The sequence below is a fragment of the Bos indicus x Bos taurus genome, chromosome X, assembly GCF_003369695.1.
Source record: "Bos indicus x Bos taurus breed Angus x Brahman F1 hybrid chromosome X, Bos_hybrid_MaternalHap_v2.0, whole genome shotgun sequence".
NCBI lineage: Eukaryota > Metazoa > Chordata > Mammalia > Artiodactyla > Bovidae > Bos > Bos indicus x Bos taurus.
In genome coordinates this window covers 95,837,627-95,860,630 of record NC_040105.1, presented here as the reverse complement: position 1 = coordinate 95,860,630, position 23,004 = coordinate 95,837,627, and the positions used below count along the sequence as shown (strand labels likewise).

Sequence of the window (23,004 nt, the reverse complement as noted above, 5' to 3'; positions counted from 1 at the left end):
TTCCCTTCTGGTTTCCTCAGTGTGTATGCCCAGCAGTGGGATTGCTGGATCATAAGGCAGTTCTATTTCCAGTTTTTTAAGGAATCTCCACACTGTTCTCCATAGTGGCTGTACTAGTTTGCATTCCCACCAACAGTGTAAGAGGGTTCCCTTTTCTGCACACCCTCTCCAGCATTTCTTCTTTTAAAGCAAGGAGCTTCCATTTCTTGTTCAGTGTTAGTCACTCAGTCATGGACTGGAGTAGATAGCCATTCCATTCTGTTCTCCAGGGGATCTTCCTGACCCAGGGATTGAACCCTGGTCTTCTGCATTGTAGGTAGATTCTTTACCATCTGAGCCACCAGGGAAACCCCCCCAAAACAAAAGGTAGGTGGAAGAGGTTTGAAAAACTTTTCTTTGCTCTCTTGCTATGGACCAACCCAGAAGCACTCACGCGTGCATACATCCCAAGCCGTTTCACTCATATATGACTCTTTGCATCCCCATGGACTGTAACCCACTAGGCTTCTCTGTCCATGGGGTTCTCCAAGCAAGAATACTGGAGTGGGTTGTCATGCCCTCCTCCAGGGGATCTTCCGGACCCAGGGATCAAGCTCACGTCTCTGGCATCTCCTGCATTTGCAGATGGGTTCTTTACCACTAGCACCACCTGGGAAACACTCATAATGGCCTGAAAGTGAAAGAAGGTGAAAGTGAAAGTCACTCAGTCGTGTCTGATTCTTTGCGACCCCAGGACTATACAGTCCATGGAATTCTCCAGGCCAGAATACTGGAGTGGGTAGCCTTTCCCATCTCCAGGGGATCTTCCCAACCCAGGGATCAAACCCAGGTCTCTCACATTACAGGCGGATTCTTTACCAGCTAAGCCACCAAGGAAGCCCAAGAATACTGGAGTGGGTAGCCTATCCCTTCTCCAGTGGATCTTCCCGACCCAGGAATTGAACCAGGGTCTCCTGCATTGCAGGCGGATTCTTTACCAACTGAGCTACTAGGGAAGGCCTACTAAGACTTAATGGACTCCGAGCAAGTGACAATACACTTTTGTGAGCATCTGTGAGTCTGTGTGAACATCTGCACATTTATCAATCAATCCATGTGACTTGTGTGTCCCCGCACGTCCGTATTTGCATTCTGAGGTAACATCTGCTAAACTACAGCACCAAATATCTGGCTATTGCTGCAGCTTTAGGGCTAACGTGGTGGGGAATAAGATGCAATCTCCATTTAATACAGGTTAGTAGAGATAACAGGAAGATGGAGATCCAAGGAATCAGTGGATTTCCTGGAGGTCAATTTTTTTAATTGTCAAGATGGTAGGTCATGCTAAAGCAATTTAGCCTTTAACCACTAAAGGCACTACTTGGAAATTGGTCTGCCATGCTCCTTTTTTTCCCTCTTGCTCTTGATTTTTTTTTTTTTTTCCTGCCAGTTGCAGCTAGAATGAATACTTACAGCCCAAGTGCTGATTCTCAGAGAATAATAGTTTGGATAAAGAAAGCTTGTTAGGGCTTTCACTGCAGCCTTGTTATGTGCAAAGTCAGAGTCTCTCCTGTTTCTTTGCTTTCAAACCGGAAGGCATCAAAGGGGCAGCTAGATCATCTTTGTTTTAAACTCTCTTTTCCCCTGCTGTCAGCCTCTACTATTTCTCACCTTTTTTAAAATTAATTCTTCAGAGAAGTCCCACTGTGAAGTTGGCCTGAAATGGTTTATTCTAAAGAATGGTTTTAGTGCTCTTGTATAAGGTACCACCCAGGAAAGTTCCTCTCTGGATGTGAGTGGGTCTCCTTCCTCAGAAAAAGGTATTGACTAGGATGGGAAGGACAGGAGGTACTGAGGAAATGAGTGGAGCCTGACTGATGGCAGAATCCCCTCTTAGTTGGAGAGCTGGTGATTGTGTGGAATGAAAAAGGCAAGAGAAATCCTTTGGGTCCTCATGGACCCACAGTCACTCCCAACACCACCCCCACCCCGAGCCAACCAACACCCTCCGAGACACAATTCACCAATCATTTTTCCATAATAGCCTTTAATACTAAAATGCATTATATTTTTGAAGCAGAGAAAACACATTTAAGGGGAAAACAGAGAACCACCAGATAAAAGGAAACAATGTGGCAGATAACACCATTTAAAACATAACTGTAATAATTTAATAAAGCTGCTTTATCATCTTCATAAAATAGAGTGGTGATTCTTTTTTGTCTTTTTTCTTTTTACAATGATTCAATCACTGTGAAAATGTACATAACATACAGATCAGCATATACAACAATTTCACCTTCATATAGTCAGCAACAGAGACTGCTTAATGAGACATACTGTACTTGCATCCCTCTAAATTTCCACCCTGGTTTGACAGGTAAACAGTAATAGTGTCATCAGGCTCATTCCCCTCACTAGAGGAGCGAAGGCGTAAGCCTTTTGCAACTAATACCTTAGCATTCAAATAGCACAAGAAGGTATTTGTTGCTGAATTTCTAGCTCAAGCTAGTCTGGCTCTTGGTCATTAAAGTCTGCGTTCTAGCCTTCCTCAGCTGAACGCCAGCCAGTGCCAGTAAAAATCTACTTAACCAGTGCTGTAATGGTGTTAGCTGGTTTGTTTGCTAAGGTTGACAGCAACTTTCAGTTAGTAACAAGGTCATTTTTAATTGCCAATACAGCTGGAGCAACAATCAGCATCATCAGTTTTCCCTAATGACCTACAATGCTTTCCAATCAAGATCAGGTTTTCGTGGGTTGTTCTTTACCAAGAGCACCTTACAATATATATTTCAGACAAGGTGGTTGATTTTCTTTGTTTTTACAAAAAGCAATATGAGTTCTATTGGAAATTAATTCACTTTTACACAACATGTGACCCACAGGCCAATTCCAGCTTCACAAGAAAATAAAGAGAGCTGCAACAACTTCATTAGGACAATGTGTTTTGCTCTGGAATATTTCATTATCAATATAAAGCCACCCAGTCCCAGCCCCACCCCCACACATCCCCTTTGAATATTACTTTGTTACATACTTAAACTAAAGAACAACATCTCAATACACTTTAGTGTCAGCAGATACAATTTGACTCATGAAATGACATCCTTAAATGTAATTTTACTGAGAAGGCAAACACTAGGACTGTATACAATGGACTTCTTAAGCTCATTTATGCCAGTTTTTCAAAGTCAGTTAGGGTCTTATTACCCTGGATAAAGAGCCAAGTGGACCAGGCTTGTCAGGATGCTCTGGGGACCATTCAACATCAAAATGATCCTCATAGAGTGAATTGGAATTCCAGCCAGAACTTCTATTATGTACAGTAATGATCCTTTTCCCACACTGGATGCCCAGTCAAGCTATTCTTACATACTTGTGTCTCCCAAAACTGCCCTTTGTCCTTGATGCTTCAAGTGGACCACTTTCGTTTTGCTTGTTAATATAATAGAGCAATATGAAAAGTTCAACTGAATTCCCTTCAATCCGGTGTATGTTGAAGTAACACTATTGGGATGACACTGGATGGCTCCAGTTTTCAGAGTTCTAAGTTGTATTCCTCTAATATTTTTGAGTAGTGATCAATGGGTCACCAACTTATCAGTCTAAATGGACACCTTAGGTGCAATTAGCTCTACTAGGCAAGTTTACACTGGAGCAGTGATACTCAAAATGTGATCCCTGGACCAGATGCATCAGCATCACTTGGGAATTTTTAAATCAGCAAAGACTCAGGCCTCACTCCAGACCTACTGAGCCAGAGACTCTAAGTGCAGGGCCCATCAACCTGTGCTTTACCAAGTCCTCAATCTTTAGTGGGCATTTGATCCATATAAATTGCTAGGTCTCACCCCCAGAGGTTCTGCTTCAGTTGGTCTTTGTGAGGACAGAGAATTACCATTCCTAACAAGTTCCCAAGTGATGTTAGTACTGCTGGTCCAAGGACTACACCTTGAAACCACTGCCTTTCAGGAAGTGCAGGGTCCCTTGGCCCATTACCTATTTGGGCAATAAAGTGGGCCATAATTTACTCTACTGGCTTTAAGAGAATCCAAGGGATGGTAAGTTTCCTTCTGAATGGGTTCATAGATTAGTCAGTATAGAGAAAAGAAAAAAGAGACTCCACACAGCACGGCTCCCTTCTTCCTATTTCTTATATGTATATAGCATGTTCCCATATTTGGGGAGAAGCAATCAATCAATGCAAACTAACCTGTTTATATTGCATGAAACCATTCACAGGCTCAGGGACATGCCCAAAGCAGTTAGTAGTAAAGCATGTCATACCTCAATATGCCACACCTAAACACACCTAAAACGTCAATTCCTCCCCAAAAGGGACATCAGAATAAGTGGAATAGAACTCCTTAAGATTTAGGAACTGAAATTGATCCCTCATATTTAAGTGTGTAACATATTTAGAGAGGAAAAAAAGGGAGAATGTTTGGCCCTCTGGCCTTTGTGGCTTTTCATCAGACATATTGGAAAGGAGAGAAAAACATGAACCAAAAGGGAAAGTTAGGATCCTTGCACAAAATTTCTTTTTGCAGGCACAGCCTGACTATAAAACCAGCATACAAAGCCCTCCTAGGATGCACTTGTGCTTCTGGGAGGATGTATACATCAGACAACTGTAGAGGGGGAAAAAAGATATTTTCTTAATGAGGGAAATTCTCTGAACATACTCAGTAAAGGATTTGGAAGCCAAAAAATATCTGACTGCCCATTGCGAACAAAGTATTTTAAGAAGGAAAAAGGATTGGTCTATTGCTTGAAACTGAATTCTGGAAAAAAAAAAAAAAAAAACAGGGTGGGGGGCGGGGGTGAACACAAGAGAGAAGCAGAATCAATGTCACTTCTACATTAACCATTTTAAATTTGGCTGGTAAGAGACATGGCAGCCAGTGGCCACATAACATTGAATGCTCCCACTTGCCACAATCTTTTCAGCTCCCTCATCCCCACTGAGCACATAAGAAATACACCTGTACAAAAGCTGTCAAATCTGACTTGAAAGTGAGGTGGTAGCTAACAGTATAGCTAATATCTGGATGGATCAGCAGAGGAACAGTCTAAATTCTATGGGCAGCCATCATAAATTAAATGGAAAAAAAAGTTAATTTTAACATGCTAAATAAACTATTCACTTGCAAACAGAAATAAATACTTAATTCAAAATCTACTACTAAAATAAAATGAGTTAAAGGGGAAAAAGCGAGAGAATTAAATGAGCCAAAATGAAGATGCTATGATAATTGATTTCTAATTGTGTCAGTTTCAGGGGGAAATTTGCAGTCACACCAATATTCTGCATGAGGTAGTATTCAGCACTGAATAAGAAATAAGAATGAATTTGTAGCTTCATTTATAACTTCTTTTTCAGAAATATTCTCCCCTACTAACCCCATTCCCACTGCCTTACCCAGCCCCCTCCCTCAAACCCTCCTTCCCACAAAAGAAAATGTCCCCAGTTAATGTATAAAGCAGGAACTCAGGCAAAAATAACTAAAACATTTAAAAGAGTGGACTTATCTACCTAACTTAAGAAAATAAATCATCTTTTGCATTCTTAATGCTCTAAGCCTTTTTCTCTGCATATTCTTGAATTTCAAAAAATGAAACAAATGAGAACATAACCACAAAACTTGTTTCTCTAGAAACAACTCTTTTAAGACCAAGACAGAGCAAAGGTGACATATTTGTTTTTAAATTATGAACTCTTAGGCTGCAAGAATACTATGTTGGCTAGTGAATATTAATAGACAGTTAATAAACAGGGGAGTTTGAGGAATGTTAAACAAACAGAAAAAGAATGTGTGTAACAAACTTGTTAATAAAAATGGTGTATTCCTAGCCTACAGCAAAGAGTTGGCTAAATCTAAAGGATTTTTATTTTAATAGTTTCCTGTTCACATTTTTAATTTAAAAAATGTATCACTCATAAATACGAGTTCAAATGTCCAAGTGTCTCCATTCAGAAGGCATGATAATTGGATTAGGGATGCTGTTACCTGTTACCTGTCTTTTCCTAAACATACACTTTGTACTGCTTACTCTGTTCCTATTTATACTCCTATGATACAGAGCCACATGGAGTTCTCAATTCCAGTCCATGACGTGCTTTGCAGTCTAATTTCTAATCATGTTTGGGAAGCACTGAATCAGGAAGTATGTGTCTGAAAAAATGCTAATTTAAAATTCAAAATAGATTCAGTCTTTTTGAGTTTTAGATGATTGGAGATAGGGAATTTCTAAGCCTGGAAACTGATAACTTCAGGAGCAACTTTCCTGTTCAGGGCCTGAAAGTCAGAAAAATTGATCTCATAAAATTTTCAGCACAATATTTCTGACAACTGCAAATTAGATAGCAGAATATCCAAAAATGACTTTCTGTAATGATCTATCATGGATCTAGGCAAAAGCCTGAAAGTCAGGAAAAATACTCTGCAACGTGGTGAGCAACCATTCTGTGGGTATCCTATGTGAATGAGTACCCTCCAAGTACTCAGCCTATACATATGGCATTACTCATTCACTTGCCATCTCAGTTGTTTGCACTTTGTTTTTGTCTGTAGTTTTTTTTTTTTTTTTTAAGAAAAAAACACCAATTTCTATAAGCCTTTTGCCACCACCACACATGTAGCAATTTGCAATATCAAATACGACAATAGCACAGCTAGCAAAAGTGTTCTTTAAAGCAGGGGTGTCCACAGCAAAGTAGCGGCATTGGAAAGTACTCGAGCTTCAGAAACAACCATTTGAGGACTCAATTTCACATCACTGAATCAATGAATAGCACACAATAAATGACCGTTAACTTGTCTATACTACAAACAGTAGCAAACTTATTCAAGGTGTCCAGAGCCTTTTTTTTTTTTTTTTTGCTTTTTTTAAGTGTAATCCTCCACAAACAATGGTAATTTTTATTATAATTTTGACATAGAAAAATATATAAATTCAAACACTTAATACATAATACTTTTCCCAACTGAATTTGTCTCTGTTTCCCCAACATCAAGGCCCCATGAACGACTCAAGCCAAAGCTAATTTGCTCCAATGGAACACCCCTGCTGCCTGTTGAAACGAGAGGGATTGTCACAGATTGATAGTCATTTATAAACAATACATTTAGGGAAAGCTCTGAAATACAGCCACTCAAGAACCAACCATTGGTGAACAATTAAATGATCAGCTACTGCTTCTTAGCTAGCCAGCATGGTTTCTCTCTTTCTTCTTCCCCAAGACTGATTTAGAGAATGATATCCTTCAGACGCTTCACGCCAGGAGACTCTTTGTCTCGACCTTCCTTCAGAATGGGGTTGACCTCATGCACGACTTTCTCACCATCAGCTCCACGGGGTTCAGCTTCAGAGGGACGAGAAGGACCATTGTTGACATACTGCTCCAGATCACGGGCAGGGGGTGCCAGGGCAACAGTGTAAGACACAGAAGGCTTGGTAGGCAGAGGGCTCTTGAGGTGCAGAGGGGAAGTGACAGGGCTAATAGCCTCACAGCCATTGCCTGCCTCCCGGATAGCGCTGTTGACCTTGGGGCTGCAGGTGGTCACATCAACAGTCCTTCTCCCTTTCAGGGTGGGCCTCTCCTCAGCTGGGTGGTCGCTGACATCCTTTCCAAAGGTTGCGAAAGTCCGCTTGGTGGGGCCGCAGTCATCATAAGCTTCAACATCAGCAGCAGTAGCTTCAATGGACAGTGTGATGATGTTCCTCACATGCTCAGGGGACTTGGAGCAGGTGGGCATGGGGTTCCGGGGCATCCAGCACCTGTCAGAGTGGCCAAGAATACGGCATTCTTCCCTGCAATGAAATCCTTCATTCTGATCTGTTTGGAGAAAATTAAAAATATCAATTTCATCAGCTTTTCCCAGGAATCATCATTACTTCCCAGTGCTCAAGTTTCTTAGGTACCCAGAGGGGAATGACACTTTTAGATAGTCTTTTATTGCCTTTTGGGACAAGTGTGAAGAATTGGATTTTTAAAAAGCTGTAGATCTCCCCGCTAAACACTCTCCCCTCCCTTTTTATGATTATTTTTGTTGCTGCTTCCACTGCTGACAAAACTGAAAACCTAAAGGGAAACACACTATGATGAAAAATTTTATTTTTTAAAAAGTTTATCTGATGGTAAAGGTGCTGAGACTCAGCATTTTATCAACAATTCCTGCTAAAAATCAACTGTGTTTGAAACAGGTTCTAGCAGATATACTGAGAAGTCTTAGCCATGTTTTTGAGTAATAGCACTGTCAACCATGTTTCTACCCTGCTGCTGCTGCTGCTAAATCGCTTAAGTAGTGTCCAACTCTGTGCGACCCTATAGACAGCAGCCCACCAGGCTCCCCCGTCCCTGGGATTCTCCAGGCAAGAACACTGGAGTGGGTTGCCATTTCCTTCTCCAGTGCATGAAAGTGAAAAGTGAAAGTGAAGTCGCTCAATCGTGTCCGACTCTTCATGACCCCATGGACTGCAGCCCACCAGGCCTCTCCATCCATGGGATTTTCCAGGCAAGAGTACTGGAGTGGGGTGCCATTGCCTTCTCTGGTTTCTACCCTAGTCAATGATATTCAATGCTTAATTTTAGATTAGTAACATACTCTTTGAAAACCCAATCACATCACTTCTTTTTGGCCACCAATCTCACCAGCCAATCTCCTTACTAAACCCTTTACATGACTTCTCATGATTTCCCATGAGGAGGAATATACTGAGATCTCTTCCTTCCATCTGATCCAGAAGCTATACCTGGCCTTGTGCACACATCCCTCATGGGTTGAACATCATTTAATTATACTCAGCTAGCCATTCCTTCTTATCTTTCTTATCTGCAATTTCATTTGAGTCATAGTTCTTAACATAATTTCTTCATGGATTACTTTAACCCTATCATAGATGATCTCAGCAGACAGAATTCATAATTATTGGCAAGACATGTTTTTCTCATTTTATCCCAGGTTCATTTGGAGTTAAGGTTTTAATTTGGCTCTCAGAAAAGCTTTCTATATGGGCTTCACTAAAGTATGGACTCAGGGTTAACTTCTACCTGTCCATTGGAAAACTGTTAATGTCTGGTTTAGACCTCTAGTTTTCCAGATCAATTTATATTTATGTTACATTCTTGCATGAGGATGACCTAGTGAAATTTTTCATATCACATTGCACAATGCATCAAAATATGAGCAGCTTAACATTTATAGATGTCCTTGGGGTAGGACTGGAGGAGGTAGGGAGACAAGAAGAGATTGCAAAGACAAAAAAAAAGTTGGAAATATGTGCTATGAGTGCTTTTTTTGCAGGAAGAAGTCTGCAATTCAGGGACTTGCCTGATATTAGTCTACATATAACACACCTTCCTTATACAATTGTATTTCTATTTTTTAGTATTTTTCTTGAGTTTTTAGAGTAAATGATACAGCAAAGAGATAATTCTCTGCCTCATTTACCAAAAGTTATTTTGGTAAAGGGGTACTTGGGAGGACGTTCAAGAAATAATGGTTGAAATGAGTGCGTATTTCATCATTTGGAGAAAAAGTGTTAGAAGCAGCTAAATGTCAAGGCTTAATCCAGGCTGAGTTCACATTTCAACATGACTCTGGAAATGGCTTTTGACCTAAATTACAGAAAAAAACAGCCAAAGATAAGACCTCCTTCAATATACCTGGACACAATTTACTGACTTATCTTTAAGATGGCCAGTTTAAGCCCCCTTTCAATGATGGAGAATGAAACTCTCAGAATTTTGCAGAGTTGGAACCAAATAACAAATGAGCATCATCACGAAGAAGATAAGTGCCTTCTTCATACATAGGACAAAGCTCCCGCAAACTGCAGGACACTTCTACATCAGGAATGCCTGGCCACCTCTGAGAAACGAGGGTTTGTCAAAGCCCTTTCTCTGCCTCTTCCCTGTAAACTTTCATTGCTGCCACCTGATGACTTGTGCGCACCAGGACCCAGAGACCCCACAGAGACTGAGACAGAACTGTGTCTGAGTGTCTCCTGTGGAGGTATGGGTCAGCAGTGGACTCCTGCAGGGGCAGGGGGTCTGGGTGCAGCAGACCTGGGTATGGCATAAGCCCTCTTGGAGGACGTCACCATTAACCCCACCACCTAGCTACCAGAACTCTCCATCAGAGGGCAGACAGACTGAAAACAACAATCACAGAAAACTAACCAATCTGATCACACAGACCACAGCCATGTCTAACTCAATGAAACTATGAGCCATGCCGTGCAGGGCCACCCAAGATGGGTGGGTCATAGAGGAGAGTTCTGACAAAACATGATCCACTGGAGAAGGGAATGGCAAACCACTTCAGTATTCTTGCCTTGAGAACCCCATGAACAGTATGAAAAGGCAAAATGATAGGATACTGAAAGAGGAACTCCCCAGGTCAGTAGGTGCCCAATATGCTACTGGAGATCAGTGGAGAAATAACTCCAGAAAGAATGAAGAGACGGAGCCAAAGCAAAAACAACACAGAGTTGTGGATGTGACTGGCGATGGAAGTAAAGTCTGATGCTGTAAAGAGCAATACTGGATAGGAACCTGGAATGTTAGGTCCATGAATCAAGGCAAATTGGAGGTGTCAAACAGGAGATGGCAAGAGTGAACACTGACATTTTAGGAATCAGGAAACTGAAATGGACTGGAATGGGTGAATTTAACTCAGATGATGAATATGTCTACTACTGTGGGCAAGAAGCCCTTAGAAGAAATGGCATAGCCATCATAGTCAACAAAAGTTGGAAATGTAGTACTTGGATACAATCTCAAAAGTGAAAGAATGAACTCTGTCTATTTCCAAGGCATACCATTCAATATCATGCTCATCGAAGTCTATGCCCCAACCAGTAATGCTGAAGAAGCTGAAATTGAACAGTTCTATGAAGACTTACAAGACCTTCTAGAACTAACACCCCAAAAGATGTCCTTTTCATTATAGGAGACTGGAATGCAAAAGTAGGAAGTTAAGAAATACCTAGAGTAACAGGCAAATTTGGCCTTGGAATACAGAATGAAGCAGGGCAAAGGTTAACAGAGTTTTGCCAAGAGAATGCACTGATCATAGCAAATACCTTCTTCCAATAACACAAGAGAAGATTCTACACATCGACATCACCAGATGGTCAATACCAAAATCAGATTGATTATATTCTCTGCAGCCAAAGATGGAGAAATTCTATACAGTCAGCAAAAACAAGACCGGGAGCTGACTATGGCACAGACCATGAACTCCTTATTGCCAAATTCATACTTACATTGAAGAAAGTACGGAAACCCACTAGAACATTCAGGTATGCCCAAAATCAAATCCCTTATGATCACAGAGTGGAAGTGAGAAAGAGATTCAAGGGATTAGATCTTATAGACAGAGTGCCTGAAGAACTATGGATGGAGGTTCCTGACATTGTACAGGAGGCAAGGATCAAGATCATACCCAAGGAACAGAAATGCAAAAAGGCAAAATGGTTGTCTGATGAGGCCTTACAAATAGCTGTGAGTAGAAGAGAACTGAAAGGCAAAGGAAAAAAAGGAAAGATACATTCATTTGAATGCAGAGTTCCAAAGAATAGCAAGGAGAGATAAGAAAGCCTTCCTCAGTGATCAATGCAAAGAAATAGAGGAAAACAATAGAATGGGAAAGACTAGAGATCTCTTCAAGAGAATTAGAGATACCAAGGGAATATTTCATGCAAAGATTGGCACAATAAAGGACAGAAATGGTATGGACCTAAGAGAAGCAGAAGATATTAAGAGGTGGCAAGGATACACAGAAGAACTGTACAAAAAAGATCTTCACCCTCCAGATAATCACAATGGTGTGATCACTCACCTAGAGTCAGACATCCTGGAATGTGAAGTCAAGTGGGCCTTAGGAAGTATCACTATGAACAAAGCTAGTGGAGGTGGTGGATTCCAGTTGAGCTATTTTGAATCCTAAAAGATGATGCTGTCAAAGTGCTGCACTCAATATGCCAGCAAATGTGGAAAACTCAGCAGTGGCCACTGGACTGGAAAAGGTCAGTTTTCATTCCAATCACAAAGATAGACCATGCCAAAGAATGCTCAAACTACCACACAATTGGACTCATTCACACGCTAGTAAAGTAATGCTCAAAATTCTCCAAGCCAGGCTTCAACAGTACATGAACCATGAACTCCCAGATGTTGAAGCTGGATTTAGAAAAGGCAGAGGAACCAGACATCAAACTGCCAACATCTGTTGGATCACAGAAAAAGCAAGAGAGTTCCAGAAAAACATTTCTGCTTTATTGACTATGCCAAAGCCTTTGACTATGTGGACCACAACAAACTCTGGAAAATTCTTAAATAGGTGGGAAAACCAGACCACCTGACCTGCCTCTTGAGAAATCTGTATGCAGGTCAGGAAGCAACAGTTAGAACTGGACATGGAACAACAGACTGGTTCCAAATAGGAAAAGGAGTACGTCAAGGATGTATACTGCCACCCTGCTTATTTAACTTATATGCAGAGTACACCATGAGAAACACTGGGCTGAATGAAGCACAACCTGGAAATACCAATTACCTCAGATACACATATGACACCACCCTTATGGCAGAAAGCAAAGAAGAACTAAAGAACCTCTTGAGGAAAGTGAAAGAGGAGAGTGAAAAAGTTGGCTTAAAGTTCAACATTCAGAAAACTAAGATCATGGCATCTGGTTCCATCACTTCATGGCAAATAGATGGAGAAACTGTAGAAACAGTGACAAACTTTATTTTGGGGGGCTCCAAAATAACTGCAGATGGTGACTACAGCCATGAAATTAAAAGATGCTTACTCCTGGGAAGAAAAGTTATGATCAACCTAGACAGCATATTAAAAATCAGGGACATTACTTTGCCAACAAAGGTCCATATAGTCAAAACTATGGTTTTTCCAGTAGTCATGTATGGATGTGAGAGTTGGACCATAAAGAAAGCTGAGCACCAAAGAACTGATGCTTTTGACCTGTGGTGTTGGAGAAGACTCTTGAGAGTCCCTTGGACTGCAAGGAGATCCAACCAGTCAATCCTAAAGGAAATCAACCCTGAATATTCATTGGAAGGACTGATGCTGAAGCTGATACTCCAGTACTTAGGCCACCTGATGAAAAGAACTGACTCATTGGAAAAGACCCTGATGCTCGGAAAGATTGAACGCAGGAGGACAAGGGGACCACAGAGGACGGGATGGTTGGATGGCATCACTGACTCAAAGGACATGAGTTTGAGTAAACTCTGGGAGTTGGTGATGGACAGGGAGTCCTGGCATGCTTTATTCCAAGGTGCTGCAAAGAGTCAGACCCAACTGAGTGACTGAACTGAACTGAACTGAACTGATGACTTATCATCATTCAAAACACATATGTTCCTGGGAGGCTGAAAATATGGGAAACATGTTGGGATATACATGGGAAACACTTAGTGTAGACCCAAACATTATGAGTGAAAGAGTCTATAGCTGATCCACCCACATTTTTTCATTCAAATCTAGTGCTTTCTCCAGAAGACCCCAGGATCACTACAGTAGGACAGAATTCACACCTCAGAGTTTTCCCAAATATGTTTCTTCTTCAACATTTCCTCTGAGGCCTATTTTATAACTCTTCAAGTAATAGCTGTAAAGAATTAGTGTGACTATTTGTTTGGAGGTGGAGAATAAAGAGGTGCAACTGGGGGACCAGTCCAATAACTAACTTCCCCATCTACAAATCTGAGTAAGAGTTCCCTAGAAGTCTGGAGAGGCAGGTAGGGAGGAAGGGAGAGAGAGAGAAGAAGGAAGAAAAGAAAAAAAAAATGTTCAGAAGGTTATGGGATCCCTGGCCATTTTGTCCACAATTAAGGCAAGGAGGCATAGAGCTCTTAGCCTTTGAACCCTGAAACTGCAGCCATATGACCAGCTATGAAGAGGAAATCCCAGGTGAACTTCAGACTAATATTGCTCATACTCCCAGGGCAGAGCAGTGATGAACTACAATCTAGTAGAATATTCCCAATAGGTTCAAAATAAAGCTCTTTTAAGTCTCAAGTTTTGAGTTTCAAGTGGTTGTCTTAAAATGTGAAGATGCAGCTCTTTTTTCAACACAGTTCAGTAAGAGAACGCCATCCATGTGTCATCCCCAATCCATGTACAGTTCTCTTTCCCTATGCTGAGTGAGTGATAGTCGCTCAGTCATGTCCGACTCTTTGTGACCCCACAGACTGTAGCCTGAAAGGCTCCTCTGTCCTGTCCTCTGGAATTTTTCAGACAAGAATCTTGGAATGGGTTGCCATTTCCTTCTCCATTCCCTATGGTAGGCTGCTTCAAATGAATGTGAGGAGAACTTGATCGCCAGCATACACAGAGGGCAAAGACTCCAGAGTCAGACATCTGTGAGATCTTATGAACTGAGGAAGACCAGAGCAGGGAACTTAGTCATGTGAGAAGTTTCTCTGCAAAGACAGTACTTGCTTTCAGCTGACCCACTGCCTAAGTGAATAGATCACTCTCAGGGAAGAGGAAAAGGTAAACTTACTCAGGGACCCCAGGAATGCAATTAGTTTAAGCCTACATACCAATTTCACTAAGCCCACTTCAGTCCTATAGAGTGAGAATAATATGCAATTTTCTTGGATTAATTACATGTACATATTAGGTATACTGCTCTTACCCCATGCAAGTGAAGACTTGAATCTAAAAGATTTATTTACTCACAGTGTCTCACTCTTGGCTTAGATCTAATCTCTTTATTTCCTTAAATCCTTACCAAGGGCAGAGACAAGACTTGCTATTTATCATTTTAGTATCAAACAACACTCAGGGACATTTGTGTCAATACTATTGAAACAAAATCTAACCTAGCTTTAGTGTTTATGGACATACGAAATATGAAAGAAAACATAGAGAATATAAGTGGACAGAAAGAAAGTGTCTTCCCAACCCAAAGCAACCTACATTCACAAATGTAATGTAGATGAATTGTTGTGTGTTTAGTTGCTGAGTCATGTCCGACTGATTTGTGACCCTATGGACTGTAGCCTCTGAGGCTCCTCTGTCCATGCAATTCTTGAGGTAAGAATGCTGGAGTGGGTTGCCATTTCCTTCTCCAGGGGATCCTCCCAACTCAGGGATCGAACCCAGATCTCCTGCATTGGCAGGTGGATTATTTACCACTGAGCCACCAAGGAAGCCCCTAATGCAGATGAATTACCTTTTGAAAATAAAAACTTCAGTTTAGTAAGGAAATTAAGTGTGTATTAAAAGTGAGAAAGTCATGGCACAAAGTCCCTTTAAGAATAGCAGTGATGACAAACCAGATGAAAAAGGCAAAGAGGCTACTTCTGGAATTGCCTAGGCCTGATACAGATCATATGCCTGCCATCATGTAACACTGTGGCTAGGGATGGAGCTATGAGACTAGAGAGAAACCATTTTGTATCATCACAAGTTAATTGTCAAGATGCTGGCTCCAGGTGAAATAGAGGTAAGCTAACAATTCACCAGTTCCTGGCTAAGATTTCTCACATGAGCCTATTTGTGACTCTATACCTTGTTATAGATTGCCGGGAGAAATATCAATAACCTCAGATATGCAGATGACACCACCCTCATGGCAGAAAGTGAAGAAGAACTAAAGAGCCTCTTGAGGAAAGTGAAAGAGGAGAGTGAAAAAGTTGGCTTAAAGCTCAACATTCAAAAAACAAAGATCATGGCATCCGGTCCCATCACTTCATGGCAAATAGATGGAGAAACAGTGGAAACAGTGAAAGACTTTATTTTGGGGGGCTCCAAAATCACTGCAGATGGTGACTGCAGCCATGAAATTAAAAGACGCTTACTCCTTGGAAGAAAAGTTATGACCAACCTAGACAGCATATTAAAAAGCAGAGACACTACGTTGCCAAGAAAGGTCCATCTACTCAAAGCTATGGTTTTTCCATTTGTCATGTATGGATGTGAGAGTTTGACTATAAAGAAAGCTGAGTCCCAAAGAATTGATGCTTTTGAACTGTGGTGTTGGAGAAGACTCTTGAGAGTCCCTTGGACTGCGAGGAGATCCAACCAGTCAATCCTAAAGGAAATCAACCCTGAATGTTCATTGGAAGGACTGATGTTGAAGCTGAAATTCCAACACTTTGGCCATCTGATGTGAAGAGCTGAGTCATTTGAAAAGACCCTGATGCTGCTGGGAAATATTGAAGGCAGGAGGAGAAAGGGATGACAGAGGATGAGATGGTTGGATGGCATCACCGACTCAGTGGGCATGAGTTTGAGTAAACTCCAGGAGTTGGTGATGGACAGGGAGGCCTAGAATGCTGCAGTCTGTGGGGTTGCAAAGAGGCGGACATGACTGAGTGACTGAACTTACTTACCTTGCTATATCTTTCTGTGAAAGTATTAACCTGTGTGCGTGCTAAGTCGCTTCAGTCATGTCCAACTCTTTGTGACACTATGGAATGTAGCCTACCAGGTTCCTCTGTTCTTAGAGTTCTCAAGGCAACAATACTGTAGTGGGTTTCCATTCCCTTCTCCATGGGATCTTCCCAACCCAGGGATCAAGCCCACATCTCCTCCAGCTCCTGCATTGCTGGCGTATTCCTTACCACTGAGCTACCAGGGGAAGCCCAAAAGTATTAACCTAAGCCCAAAAGTATTAACCTAAGTTTTAACCTAAGCCTAGGCAAAGCAAAATATGACTCTAGAAACCATACATAGTTGTAGAAATTTAAACATATGAACATGTACAGATGAATGAAAGCAGCTGTCTTTATTTCAAATACAGACATGATTAGGGGTGAACCATGAATTTGCACATTGGTCTTCCCTGCTTCTGAATTTGTCCCTAGGATCTGCAAATAAATAAATGAAGAGAATGCATAAGTTTGGAAGAGAACACGAATCTTAAGGCCACAGAACTCCTTTCTAGACAATTTTTTTTTAAATATAGAGAAAAGATAAAGCTTCTTCAATCTAGGTAATAATAAATAAATTTTCGGTCACAACTTTTCATTAGGGAGTTTGGTGAGAGGCTCCCAAAACTTCTGGCCAAAAAAAAAAAAAAAAATTTAAATCTTAAAACATGAGTCTTATGAGACACAGGAGGCCTAAGAGGCAGCAATGTCTAAGTCACAATGGATAAGGAAGTAATTCAAATAGAAAACGAATAGAATATGTTATTTTGTGTAGATAATAGCAAAACTTTTTGCAGCAATTACTCTCTTCCTCAGGACACGAAACTGCTGTCTCTTCAGATGTGGGCAAACAATATGCTTCCATGCTGTAGAAGGAGCCTACCAAAGGTCCCAACCAAAGTAAAAAAGAAAAAAAAGAAAATGATGAAAACATCACCTCAGGCTTTGTTAAAACTTTCAAAGTCCTAGTGGAATAGAACAGCTGAGAGGCTCGGGTTTGTATAGATGTCCAGTTACAATGGATGTGTTCAATAATGCTGGCACTCTGTATTGTGATTCAGAGTTTGCTGTATTAATTCAAAGGTCCCGATGATCAGAGACAAAACTCCAGCACTAAAATAGCTAAAGGTAAGAGTTACAAGAGCAATGTGTTACCTCCTCAAAAGTGATCTGCAATCAGTGAGGCAGAAAGGGAAAGTTAAAGTGAGTTCCAGTTCCTGAGAGCTCAAGTAGTTAGCTATTTCTGCTGCTGCTAAGTTGCTTCAGTCGTGTCCGACTCTGTGTGACCCCATAGACGGCAGCCCACCAGGCTCCCCCGTCCCTGAGATTCTCCAGGCAAGAACACTGGAGTGGGTTGCCATTTCCTTCTCCAATGCATGAAAGTGAAAAGTGAAAGTGAAGTCGCTCAGTCGTGTCTGACTCTTAGCAACCCCATGGACTGCAGCGCACCAGGCTCCTCCGCCCATGGGATTTTCCAGGCAAGAGTACTGGAGTGGGTTGCAATTGGCTTCTCCATAGCTATTTCTAAGTAACAGCAATAACATAACCTCGAAACAGGTGATGTATAAATCAGAAAAGCTTCCTGCATTGTATTCATATATATTCACTTAGCTTACCCTTCATAACCCCATAAGCAAAATAATCTATGACCAAAGTGGGCCATTTTTGTGAAAAACAATGAAAGGGATTGTGGCAATGATTATGAAGTGGTTAAATGCTATTAAAATTGATCACATGAACCTAATCAAGAAAACATAGCTATTGAGAAGTGTCCCCTCTTGGCCTACCTAATTCCCATACATCTGAAGCAGACATAACAAACTGCCTACCAAACATTCATATCTATTTTTTATACTTAGAAATGGGGCTTCCCTCATAGCTCAGTCAGTAAAGGACCTGTCTGCAATGCAGGAGACCCTGGTTTGATTCCTGGGTTGGAAGATCCCTGGGAGAAGGGAATGGAGTATTCTTGCCTGGAGAATCCCCTGGGCAGAAGAGCCTGGCAGGCTACAGTCCATGGGGTCACAGAGTCAGACACAACTTAGCAACTAAACCACCACCATACTTGGAAACAGAACCCCTCTCCTGTTAAGACTGGCAATGTGCCAGCTAAAAATCTACATTTTCCAGTATTCTTTGTAGACAGGGGTGGCTATGTAACTAAGAGTGAGTCAATGTTATGCAGGTAGGATATCAAAAAAACTCCTTAAAAGAGGGGAACTGACTTAGCTGGGGGACCTTTCTCCTTATTTCTCCCTGCTTTGTCCTCTCTGAAATGGAGACATAATAGGTAGAGCTATAGCATCCATCTTACTACCATGGGGCAACTCTGAGGATGAAGTCACGTGCCTATGAATAGCAGAGTAAAAAGATATAAGGACTATGGGATATTGGAGATACTTTAGACCCACCTCACTAGACCAGAACTTCTTTTAAATAAGAGAAAAAGCCTCTCTCTTATTTAATTCAGGGGCTTCCATGGTGATAAGGAATAGAGATAAGGAATCTGCCTACAGTGCAGGAGATCTGAGTTCAATCCCAGGGTTGAGAAGGTTCCCTGAATAAGGAAATGGCAACCCACTCCAGTTTTTTGCCTGGAGAATCTCCTGGACAGAGGAGCCTGGTGGGCTACAGTCCATGGGGTCACAAAAAAGTCAGACACAACTTAGCAATTGAGCACGCATGCTTATTTAATTCATAATTTATTTTCCTTAGTTGAGAAAAAAGGATCTTTATTACAAGCAATCAAACACTAGTCATATCTGATCCATTATCCCTTAAGTCTCAACTTGAATGTTACTTTCTCAGGGAATCTTTCGCGGATTCCTTAGATTAAGGTAGGCCCCATCAGTTGGGTTCAGTCGCTCAGTCATGTCTGATTTTTTGTGACCCCATGGACTGCAGCATGCCAGACTTCCCTGTCCATCACCAACTCCTGGAGCTTGCTCGAACTCATGTCCATTGAGTCGGTGATGCCATCCAACCATCTCATCCTCTGTCGTCCCCTTCTCCTCCTGCCTTCAACCTTTCCCAGCATTAGGGTCTTTTCCAATGAGTCATTTCTTCGCATCAGGTGGCCAAAGTATTGGAGTTTCAGCTTCAACATCAATCCTTCCAATGAATATTCAGGACTGATTTCTTTTAGGATTGACTGGTTGCATCTCCTTACAGTCCAAGGGACTCTCAAGAGTCTTCTCCAACATCACAGTTCAAAAGCATCAGTTCTTCGGCACTCAGCTTTCTTTATAGTCCAACTCTCACATCCATACATGACAAATGGAAAAGCCATAGTTTTGACTAGATGGACCTTTGTTGGCAAAGTAATGTCTTGCTTTTTAATATGCTGTCTAGGTTGGTCATAGCTTTTCTTCCAAGGAACAAGCATCTTTTAATTTCATGGCTGTAGTCACCATCTGCAGTGATTTTAGAGCCCAAGAAAATAAAGTCTGTCACTGTTTACATTGTTGCACCATCTATTTGCCATGAAGTGATGGGACCAGATGCCATGATCTTAGTTTTCTGAATGTTAAGTTTTAAGCCAGCTTTTTCACTCCCCTCTTTCACTTTCATTTTGCTTTCTGCCATAAGGGTGGTGTCATTTGAATATGTGAGGTTACTGATATTTCTCCAAGCCGGGAGAAAGATAGGTCTCATACCATCTCCTTTTATAGAACTCATCATACTTGTAATTGTTTGTTTAATATATATATATATATATATATATATATATATATATATATAATGCCAGCTTGTAAACTCTAAATGAGAAAAGATTATGTATGTTTTGTTCCCTCTCAGGCCAACATAGCCTTCCAGTGGCACAGCACAAAACAGGTACTCACATAACACTTTAACTGAATGAAAAAAGTAATGAAAAAGTGATAGCAACAAAATGAGAATCTTGGTCAACACACCAGATACTGTACCACTAACACAATGCCTAAAAGTGGAAATAACTAGTATATTCTATCTAGTAGAAATGCTATGAAAACCTACAAAGAAAATTATGTAGCTTTGCTGAAGACTTTAAAGTAAATGAACACTTGAGAAACATAAAAGTCAAGTGTCATCTTGGCCTCTTAGTGGTTTCCTGCACACTACATACAGATCTTAAAGAGATCTGTTATGTTTTGATGTCCCGTTGAAAATAATATTTGTCATGTACCTTGGAGTTTTTAATTCTAACAATAGTTAATTGGGCCTGTACTCTGATAAGTTAACAACACAATAAGCAGAAACATCTATTTTATGAAATTAATCTATTGTTCAAATACCCACCGCAGATGCTGGCTCCTCCTGGCAAAACTAATTTAGATACCCAATGAAGAATTAATGCTTAAGTCAAATATGCTTGGGAATTACCAAATGAAAGAATTATCCTGTAAATAAGTCTTAAAGTATTTTAAGGCCTGCAAAGAGTCAGGAGATAAACATCCATCCTTTATTTCTAACTTAACAAGGTGAACAGAGTAGCAAGGGGCTCAGTGGAAAAGGAAAGGAGGGAAGGGAGAGGGAAAGAAAAGAGAGCAGGAAACACTATCTAGGCTTCAGATATTGCATCTTAGTTTTATCTGACTGACATTTTAAGGACTGAGCTTCTTTGGGTTATTTAGATACCATTTGAGCATCTAGTGAAAATTCAATAAGGGCTTACTTTGAAAAATCACAACTTCCCAAAATCCTACCTTTCCCCAGCTGTAATTCTGGGAGTTTATACTCATTTTCTAATGGACTCAAAGTTTCTTCAAGAAAAGATGGGGCTCCATCTGTAAACTATTCAAGGCTACATCAGAGACTTTTCTAGAGACTCATGAACCAATGACACCAAGCTATCCTGCAGCCGTTCCTGTGTGACAAGAAGTAAATCACAGATTACATACACTACAAACAGCTCCTTGTCTCTTTCTCACTGTCCTCATCTCTTTCTCTCAGCATCTTCTACCATTTTGGTGCCTCTCTAATGCTTTCTCTCTGTTCTCCTGTTCCCTAGCCTCCTGCTAGTCAGCAGCCCTACCTACAGCACTATGGCCTCACAGACAACAGGCAGAAGGGGTAGGATGCCAGAACTGTGATTGGCATTCAAAACACCTAAGTGGTATTATTTGACAGATGCCAAAGAAGTATACAATAAAACAGCACTTAGACCACGAAGAGGGATTCCCACATTTTTTATTTACTATGTACAGGCATTAAAGGTCCTTGTTAAAATAAGAGGATTCACTATCAAATTGAGATCATCAGATTATCTTTGGTCATATAACAAAGCCTTGGGTAAATAGTACCAGGAAAGGAGAGTTTGATAGGGTAAACAGGACTAGAAATGTCTGGAGGCAGAGATACCTCAGGAAAGGCAAGGTGGGGATAGGGTGTGGAACTTTGTTCCAAAGTTCCTGAGACAGACAGGGAGAAAAGTCAGCCCTGATCAGCATAAGTTGGCATTTTCAGGATGGCTAACAAGTTAAACAGCAGGAATTCTGTGAACTTTAATTTTAGTTTACAATAAAGAGGATGCTTGAAAAGACTGATGAACTCCAACTTTGTCCTAGACCATTTGACAGATCAGCATCAGTTAGCAAGTGCCACCCAATATTTGGTCTCTGTGACGCCAAATAGTATGTGGGCCTCTACTCTCATTCACAGTCTATGCACCTGTAATTCACTTACTGGTACAACATTAAAATAGATTAAAAAGATGCCCCTTCCAGAATGCAGAGCAATTGAATTATCTTCAATGGAATATTCAGTGCTGAGCTGGTCAGAGAGACAAAGTTAAAACATATTGAAGTATAAGTGGTTGAGAATTTAATATTTATGATAGATGAGAGTGTGGCATATACAGTCATACAATTGAAGTTGCAATTTTGGCAATCACAATAGTTCCTGGAGTTTTCATTTTTGTACTGGGGCTCAATTCAATTCAATCCATAAAGAAGAGATTTCAAGATGTGTATAAGTATAAATCATTTGTGCTGATGCATGGGGAGCAAGGAAATGAAGCAGAAGGCTGCCTAGAAAATTGAGACAGAGAAATAAGAGGTGCTGACAGTGACTGAGATAAGCAGAGATTGACTAGACTGGAATGTTTGTATTTTGGTTTCTATGGTGGAGCAAATTATTTGACTAAGTGCTGGACTTCATTGAGGTGCTTAGCAACCATTTGAAAAAGCTATACAAGTAAAATACGAGGTGTCACAGAAGACCACTGAACTATTCCCCCAAAGTAGGAACACTGAGATACTGCAACTCTGAGCAAAGAGGGACCATTTTCGAGAGTTTCATTCTACCATATCCACAGAATTAAGTCTCTTAGCCTATATCCATGGGACAGCTATCACACCTCATCACTTCTGCAAGAGTTCAAACCAATTTTGACTTTGTGTAGATAAAAAACACCATTTCACACATTATACAGGTGGTTATGTCACTGTGAAGACAGAACTTTTAGATGATACTTAGTAGCCCTAAATCTAATATTATTGCCAACTTGGTTTCGCTCTTTCATCCAAAATAAGGAAGTCACTGATACATCATTAGCATGAGAAAAAAGCCACTTTTATTCTGGTCTTAAGTTTCTAGGTATAGGTAACAATAGGTTGTGAAGATGGCAGAAA

At 40.8% G+C, this 23,004-nt stretch overlaps 1 protein-coding gene across 4 annotated transcripts in view; it reads right to left on the bottom strand.

Annotated features, from left to right (window-relative positions):
- Positions 1-2,006: 2,006 nt before the first annotated feature.
- PCDH19 (protocadherin 19) overlaps positions 2,007-23,004 on the bottom strand; it is a 133,062-nt gene continuing 112,064 nt past the window's right edge. For all 4 annotated transcript variants that reach the window (XM_027534061.1, XM_027534060.1, XM_027534063.1 and 1 more), the window contains one exon: positions 2,007-7,819. In XM_027534061.1, the coding sequence (XP_027389862.1) occupies positions 7,230-7,819 (590 nt within the window). In that variant the 3' untranslated portion in view covers positions 2,007-7,229. The remainder of the gene's footprint in view (positions 7,820-23,004) is intronic.